General features: G+C 42.5%; 1 protein-coding gene across 1 annotated transcript; it reads right to left on the bottom strand.

Annotated features, from left to right (window-relative positions):
- LOC123137503 (casein kinase 1) lies at positions 1-7,547 on the bottom strand. The gene is made up of 14 exons (XM_044557291.1): positions 7,113-7,547; positions 6,959-6,999; positions 5,792-5,861; positions 5,539-5,687; positions 5,291-5,386; positions 4,418-4,488; positions 2,199-2,260; positions 1,853-1,916; positions 1,610-1,694; positions 1,378-1,504; positions 1,236-1,303; positions 1,090-1,150; positions 864-997; positions 1-645 (listed from the first exon to the last, which is right to left on the bottom strand). Exons 1-14 carry the CDS (start codon positions 7,186-7,188, stop codon positions 349-351), a joined length of 1,401 nt encoding a protein of 466 aa, XP_044413226.1. The 5' UTR covers positions 7,189-7,547; the 3' UTR covers positions 1-348.
- Between the last annotated feature and the right edge of the window lie 1,036 nt (positions 7,548-8,583).

Below are 8,583 nucleotides of genomic sequence, written 5' to 3'. Positions count from 1 at the left end.
TAGTTTTGAATGTCTGATAAACTGTTTTATTTGAATAGTTTTTCCGCAAGTGTCTGATTCAACATTAACATCAATTGGGCCAGCACGGCCAATCCATGCAGCCAATCCAGGCCCATCAGAATGGTGTAAAACATTTTCTTTAACCATTCAAAATAACAGACATTGAAATAACAGTGCTCGATCATTCATGCCAAGATTCGATGAGCCGCCTTCGCTATATGCATTCCTCGGCATCTTGTGTAGCACAACATCATTTATCTTGCTGATCAGTGAGCATCATCTGGAGCTGAAAGAATCCAAATGCCCACACTCATGACAGCAACTGACATCTTTTTACTCTCCAAACTTTTATTTCCTCCTGTCTGCACTAATTGTAAGGCGCTCAAATGTCCTTATAGTGGGATCATCATGGACATTTCTCGCAGTTTTCGACAGCGATGACGACCTGGCCTCGAGTCCAGTTGATTGGTGAAGCCTCTGAGTGGTTGATGGACGACTGCTGCCACTGCTGGTTGGGATTAGGTGGCTAGTGCGAGTGGGGTCACTGGGCTCTCCAGAACTTGGTCTGCTGCTTGACAGGAGAGCCTTCCTCGATGTGCTCCCATTCCGGGATGATGTAGGCCTTCTTTTATCCGAATCAGCAGCCTAGCATACATGGTAAAAACGTTGTAAGACTTTCAGTTATCCAATACATCCATATTGGTCCTCTAAAGCCATAGGTATGCCATTGTAAGTATAACTGTCAACAATCAAATGCTGCTTTGTACAAACATGGCAAATTGCATTGAAAGTACGTGCATGGTCACCAACCAGACATTGGTTGAAATAAATCAAATATTAAACTAAAATTGAGCACTTCTAACCATCTTAGGTGCCAACAGTGAATCCAATAGAGTTCTGTGCTTCGTGTTTTCTCCATGATGGCCAGAACCGGAGCCAGTTCTTCTGGCAAATGTGTCCACTGAACCAGAGAATCTATCAGGAACATCCTGTCTTGCTGTTAAACAAGGAAACAAAAAGCAATTACACTCCCTGCATAGCTTATTTCTTGAATATAAACTTTTGCAAAAGTGCATGCAACTGACAAACCTGCAATCCGTTCAGCCCGTTCTGCAGATGGCCCCACCAACCCAGCTGTCCTTCCACTTGGCTGACAGAGGAAAACAATGCTACACATTCAGTACAGTCAGGCTTGCACTACTAAAAACAACTGGAAAGAGGAATGGAGGACATACTCGCAATCTGTTATTCTCTGCTACTTGCCTAGACACAGTCCAGTCAAATATATGATCAGACTGGTACCCTATAAGATCCATCAGACAGTGTATAAGATGTAGATGCATAGAAACTTCAAACTACTATATTTATTGATAGTACCTTCACGGATAAATAAATCTCGGAAGAGTTTCTTCAGATAGGAGTAATCTGGTTTATCTTCAAATCGCAAGGATCGGCAGTAATGGAAGTATGAAACGAACTCCGATGGATAAGATTTACAAAGGACCTATCCAAAATTGTGCAAATAGTGATACATAAGATTATATTACAAGTGAAAGATATACCAAACTTCTTTGTAGAATTGTTTGTCAACGAAACTACATTTAATTACCTCAACTGGAGTTAACATTTTCTTTTCACTAATTTTATCATACTTCTGTTTTTTCGTGCCAGCTTTCAGACCTTGCCAAGGAAGGCTGTGAGAGGCAAGTTATATAGGTCAGTGAAATATATTCGACAACCAAAAAGGAATTTAAACCACTAGAAAAGTACTCCCTCCGTCCCATAATATAAGAGCGTTATTTGTCAAAAACGCTCTTATATTATGGGATGGAGGGAGTAATACATGTCCTACCTTCCTCTTATGAAGTACATCAGCACATAACCGAGAGATTCTAAATCATCTCTCCTGCTTTGTTCTGTAGAGAAAACCCATTAGTATAACATGTACCAGCAATCAGCGGAAGAGACATGCTTAATCACAGCTAGAAAATTAAGGCATTTCAGACATATTGGGGAGAATTTAATGGTCAGGTGTACATTGTTGCTGACTAACTTTGTGATAACGGCAAAACTTAAGGTTTCAAAAGAACTATGCTTTGTTCAACAACTTTACAGAATATGCCTTGATCTTTGTTAATTGAACAAAGAAATCTATGCTGATGTCGACATAACGCATGTTCAGAAGTAGCAACACTCACCTACTCCAAGATGGGTATTTACACTAGCATAACGTGCTGTTCCTGTAAGATTTTTGTTCTCCCTATGGTAGCAAAGAAAAACATGTAAGATCCAAATGTACATATCCAAATAAGTATGAAGATAGGATCATACACGAAAGAAATATCTCAATAGAGAAACTGCATATTTTATGGGGCCACGAACTAGCTCCCATAAACACTGGATGAACAATAAGCACGCAAAAAATGTTCCAAAAAAAAGGACACATGTACATGTTCATGTCTTTTCTGTGCATGTAGTTTCATGAAAAAAAGACAGGTTTTGTGCCCAATGTTCCAAATAGACTCTTGTAAAAAGTTCCTATGTTTCACAATGCTTTGTTTTCCACCTGCAACCCTTCCTATTCCCGTGTTTTGGAATCCTGTGTTCCAAACTTGCCCTTAGCCTGCAGCCCTCCCCGCACACAAGGCTCCAAGCTGCCGCCGCCCTGTCCGTCCATGGCAGCTCCCCTAGTCCCTTGCAACGCCACGTTCTACATGGCGTCGCTCACCACGCACAGCAGCAGAGGTCACCATGCACCGCGGCGGCTGCTGTCACCAGGCGCTGCGTCAAGGCCGTGTCCTCCCACCGCCTTCCCACGGAGCTGTGTTGAGGCCGCCTATACTTTCCGCGCGGCTGTGTAGAGCCATTGAGGACACCTGTTGCTTCTGCTTTGATCTACGAGTTAATTATCTCCTGGTTTACAGCTGTGAATCAATCAACTTATTTAAGTTTGGCTCATGTCCATAGCACACACTTTCAATGTTCCAAATTCAATGTAAATATTTTATTTGTATCTTAGTGGTGAATGGATCTTCTCACAGTAGCACACGGATAATAGATACCTTTTCAATCTGATATATATGTGTCGGTGAGTTGATCTTGTCAAGCTACAAATTAACAAACGTGTGGCACAAATGGAATTTCTTTTGGATCTTGGATCGATCTGTACAAGCAGCGAACTTTCAGTTGGGGGAGCAGGAATTTCGAGTTTTCAGGCTGGGCCTCTGGCTTCGGGTTTCTACACTGGGCCAGGCTCATGCTTGGTAAAAGTAAATTTTCGGGCCTCATTGGTTCCTGCATGCCAGGCTTTTTTGAAGCCCAACCCGGCTGGAGGAATACCCAGATTTATTAGTGCACAACTGTGAAGAATTATGTAATGCCCATTATTACAAATTCCTCCAGTAGGATTGCTAGTGATATTTTGGTTTCAACGTTTCCCTTTGTCCTAGTACTGCTAATCAACTCAAATTTCAGGCATTACAAAGCACAATAGTGAAAATTTAGCTTTGACATTTAGTAGCCGATATTGTACCACAGGTAGTGTGCCAAGCAAAGTTACATCACACTATGCCAAAAGCTGTTAACAATATTGTCTTTCCTACTTATAAAGGTTGGAGTTGGTGGTGAGTTCACATGTGGAACCACACAAATAAACAAATGCTCTTCTACCACACGTGGGACTAGCAACCTTCCAAGCGACATCAATAAACAAATGTTACTTTTACTAGTTGTGAGACATCAATAAACAAATGTTACTTTTACTATTTGTGAGACCAACCCCAAATAATGAAGTAATGTGAGAATAACACTCCTTGTAAAAACACAAATTATAAATGCAAGTATGCCACTCCAATTCAAAATCATGGTCCTGATTTTAGTTTCTCTGCCCAACCAATTATTTTGGTTCCATGTCATAGCAGAAGAGGGCAAAGAAATTACAATTCAACGCGGCGATAGATGTTGTCCTCCTACCTAATCCACGATTTGTGCATTCGACTTACTCACACCCATTCTCCTATGTTCCAAATTCAAAATGCTCTCTCACTATAAATCTTGCAAAGGACCAACTATGGTCGCTCGAGACTCTTTAGCGACTGCAACATGATCTTTTATTATATTTACACTCTTTTTAATCATGAACCATGCAATAGCTGCAAGACACCATGATCTTTTGAAGACCTCCTAAGCCAGTGATAATTCCTTTTTTTATGGCTTCGTAGTTCATAGCAACGCACGAGCTTTGTGCTAGGATGAGCAAAACATCGAGCTTACATGTCAGACTGAACAACACGCAAATATGTTAAGGACCTCAAATGCAGGAAGGGTTTGTTTTTTTATAAGCTAGATTCTGTACTAGAAGTCTAGGACAATCTTCGGGACATTACGAGAATTCCTTTTAAACAACAGTTGCAAGTACCTGTATGGTATGTGCTTGTGAGTTTGGAGGTCCCGGTACTTCTTTGCAAGGCCATAGTCAATAACATAAACCTGTTACAGTAACTGCAATCAGTTTTCTAAGCAGATATCTCAGTTCACAGCAAACAGAAGTATCGAGATCACTCAAATAATGTGTTTGAAAGGGACATGCTCATTGCAGCAAACATCAGAACTAATTTGACTAACAAGAGAATATGGATATCTTTGTTCTAAAAGTATACACGAGCCACGAGCACTTATAGACAAAATGCAGAATGATCAGTACTTTTGTACCTTCAGGACTTGAACATTTATAATTAATGTCTTAAAATATTTAATCAACACTGACTAAGAACAGTCAATAATTAAATAGAGTGGTACAGCACCATTACAGTCATTATAATTATAATGCATGAACATCAGCTGAAGCAGTTTCAAGGTGAATCTCTTGCTAAAACACAGGAATTTGGTTTATTATGCAATTGTTTATTTGCTGATGCAAAAGAGCTTGTACGTTAGCCATTTTAGCCTCTCTTTATTTGGAGGGTAGAACTCAGGGGTGGAGGCAGGACTGGGCAGCTAGAGCTTTAGCCCCAGGCAGTCCCAGAAGCCCATTTAAAAGCTAAAGGGTCATGGAGAGTATGATCAGGCTAGGCTAGCCACAAACTTGGCCCAGCCCTGGCGCTGCCCCTGTTGTTTGTGCTGCCAGGCTGCCAGCTGATAAATCTTTAGTCTTTAATGTATCGTATCAGAATCAGGCCAAAAACTAGAATCAGTACAGTTTCACAATGAATTATGCAACCAACAATTTCTAAAGTGAAGAAAAAAATGATAAATCACTTGTACCAGTAAAAATGTTCATGATGGCACAAACCTGGCTTGCTTTACGGCCTAAACCCATAAGAAAGTTGTCTGGCTTTATATCACGATGAAGAAAGCCCCTCGAGTGCATGTACTCTACCCTAGCGATCTGTTTAAAAATAAAGGAATACATCAACTTGTCAGGATCAGACAAGTAAGAACTCAGAGATTTGAGTTTGCAAATAAAAAATTACATTGGCATTCTGTAAGACAGGTGGCCAATATTAACAGCCAAAATGAAGTTATACAGTAAGCACTCACCATCTGATCAGCAAGCAGAAGTACTGTTTTAAGGGTAAATTTTCTGTTGCAAAAGTTGAACAAGTCCTCCAGACTTGGACCAAGAAGATCAATGACCATGACATTGTACTCCCCGTCCACTCCAAACCATTTAAGATGAGGAATCCCCACTGAAGTTTGAAATTGAACATTAAATCAAAATCATTAAAAAAAGGATGAAAAGAGCTCTTGTATTGATTCTCGTTCAAAAGGAAGTTATTGTATTGCTACTTACTCCCCCCTTGCAGAAGCATATATAGTTTTGACTCATAATGAAGCTGGGGATGCCTTGATTTGACAGATTCCTACCAAATATCGTGAGATGATAAGGACAGTCAGTTAGGATGTCCAGATGCTAGCAGTTGCACGGGCAGTAACCAGCTATAACACTCAAAATTCATGTCTATGCAAAGTTATATGTTCAATTTATAAAAAACTGTTATTATTTCAATATTACCTACACTTTCTCAGAGCATAGTTGTTGCTTCATCTATGCCCACAATCCAAGACATGCGGAGGTAGAAATTAAGCAATTAAGAAATCACAAATTTCATCAGGCTCTATAATAAAACACCAGCATTTAGCAGACAGCAAGGGACCGTTGGCTCATTTTCTAAGAAAATAACTAACAGTGTTTATGAAGATGTTACTTCCACGGAGAATTCCACTAAACAACTGCACATTGTACTGAAATAACTGAACGGCAGAAAGTATAGAATCGCATGTTCAGAGCATGGTTCTTCGGAGATGAGTTTTTGCTGCGAAAAAGTCCAACAGGTGTGGCGAAGTGTTATAACTTGTAAGTTTCGCTGAACATGGGGTTTTGCTCAATTCACTCTTCCTTGAAAGATTGAATTAGATAGATAGATTTCAACTACCATCGAGCCAAAGATTTACTTGAAAAGGATAGTGTTTCTTTTGTTAACTATTACTTGATGTAACAGTACTGTTCTCATTCCTGACTCATAGAATGTTGAAAGAGTACACAACATGCTAAGAATGTTGTATGGTGTTCGTATGTGTCTGCCCTCTTGTAACCCACACAAAGGTGTACAAGCATACTTAAACGAACAGATAATGAAAATTGAACTTCCAACTGGGAGCAGCAAACACTTTGTCCCGTTTCTAGTTCCCTAGTTCTGCGTATTTCTAATAGATCAGTTTGCCTGTAGCGAACCTATAGTGTTCAGAAATCCTAGACTCATCATTGCGAGTTGCTACTCATATGAGAAGGGCATGATACTAAATAAGATGTCCAAAACATTTCTGATTAGTGATGGACCATAATGTATTCACAAATTACACACATATATTTAGTTAACACCAGATGAAAACATGCATATGTATATTTATAACAAATGAAAAGGTTTACAACAGAATCGAATTTTTTTTCCTCACATACCAACTTGATAGCCACCTCCTCGCCGCTCTGTATGTTCACGCCTGCAACCAAATTAATCACCCTTGTAAAAAAAATAAGCTAACCAGATATGAAGCTTGGCAACACGAACGGACAGAAACAGATGAGAGATCTAAGAACACCACGAGGACCGTACCAAGATACAGCTCCCCGAAAGATCCGCTCCCAATCTTCCTACCCAGCTTAAACTTCCCCCCGATCACATGCTCCATCTTTGCAACCCCGCGAGAGATTCAGGAACGGCTGCGCCTAAAATCGCCCCTTGGCCTAATCACATTGCCCAGAAGCCGCAAGATTTGAGCCCAGAACACCAAAGAACGGGATCCCGGATCTCCCGAGCCAAGACTGCGCGCCCGGGACCGCCTGAGATGAAGCCGCAGATGGAGTTGGCGCTGATCGGAAGCGAATCGGGATACTCCTCGAGGTGGGATTCGGGGACTAGGGATTGCTTCTCTGAATATTTTTGGGATTTTCGTGGGGGTTGGGATCGGGAGACGAGTTAATGGAGGGATGGATGGGGGGAAGCGGAAAATGTGGGAAACGGACGGGGACCGTACAACAGATGGAAGGAGAGAACGAGGGATAGGGCGGTACTAGGGCTAGCTTTTCTTTTTCTTTCCTTTATTTAATTATTATTATTGGAATATATATATTGTATTGTCTATTATGGTTTCCAGTTTTCCGCTCTTTGGTTCATCCCTTTTGCTTTATCTCCAGTTTTTCTTGCTTGTGTTTCTTTCTCAATTTATTCTCTCCTGCTTGTACTCTTTTTTAGAACGAAGGCTCAAGGGGGAGCCCGACTTCGAATTAACAAAGCCATCAACCGGCCAGGATTACACAAGGCCACCAAGCAAGAGCGACCGAAAGATACAAGGGAGCTGACTGGGCAGCTTACAACGCAACGCACACTACTGCACACAAAGGAAAAGACATGAAAGTTCTGCAAGTAATGTCGAAGCCTACTGCTCATCGACACCAAAAGCAGGAAAGCAGAGAAGCCTCGGGGTTCAGCCAAAGGCCTGCAAGCACTGAGAGCAGCCGGATCATGGGATTGGGACCCCGCAACCTGTCTTCCAACGCCGAAGAAGACCCCAATCTTCTCGCCCAGGCTCGAAGGCGCCGCACCGTCGGGTCGTTGGGCGCTCACCCGAGAGCACACACATGTGCCGGTCGCAACCCAGAACAGGCATAGCTCACGATTCTCACCACGCCATAGGCTCACACCACTAGCTGCACTGCCACCCGCCCGGGCAACCGAGAACAGGAGGAAAGCCGCTGGGGGGATTGTCGAAGAAACCAGCTGCAAAGACCCAAGTGCGGAGCTTGGAGATGCCTCTGCTTGGACTCGCAGCCGACGGGCGCTCTCCTACCTCAGAGCCACTCACCCGGAGAACCAGACGACCCAAGGCGGCGCCTCCAAGGAGGGAACGACGCGCAGGGCGCCGCCACCGCCCAACCCGAGACGAGTTTTGGGTTTTCACCCGGGATCTGGGACGGGGATGGATAGGGAGTCCTCAGCGGTGCCTCGAAGGAGAAAGGCGATGCGCGCACGCGCCCTCACCGTCGTGGTTGGAGAGCCAACCAAGGGTTTCCCCCGGACTCATGCT

The sequence above is a fragment of the Triticum aestivum genome, chromosome 6B (assembly GCF_018294505.1).
Source record: "Triticum aestivum cultivar Chinese Spring chromosome 6B, IWGSC CS RefSeq v2.1, whole genome shotgun sequence".
NCBI lineage: Eukaryota > Viridiplantae > Streptophyta > Magnoliopsida > Poales > Poaceae > Triticum > Triticum aestivum.
The sequence above is the reverse complement of the archived record's forward strand: the minus strand, read 5'-3'. Positions and strand labels throughout refer to the sequence as shown.

Excerpts from the sequence above, each read along its gene's own strand:
- LOC123137503 (XM_044557291.1), bottom strand. The coding sequence starts at position 7,188 with ATGGAGCATGTGATCGGGGGGAAGTTTAAGCTGGGTAGGAAGATTGGG. Across the intron at positions 1,695-1,852 it reads ATGTACTTCATAAGAGGAAG|CCTTCCTTGGCAAGGTCTGA; the intron begins GTAGGACATGTA and ends TGCCTCTCACAG. Across the intron at positions 646-863 it reads CACTGTTGGCACCTAAGATG|GCTGCTGATTCGGATAAAAG; the intron begins GTTAGAAGTGCT and ends CATGTATGCTAG.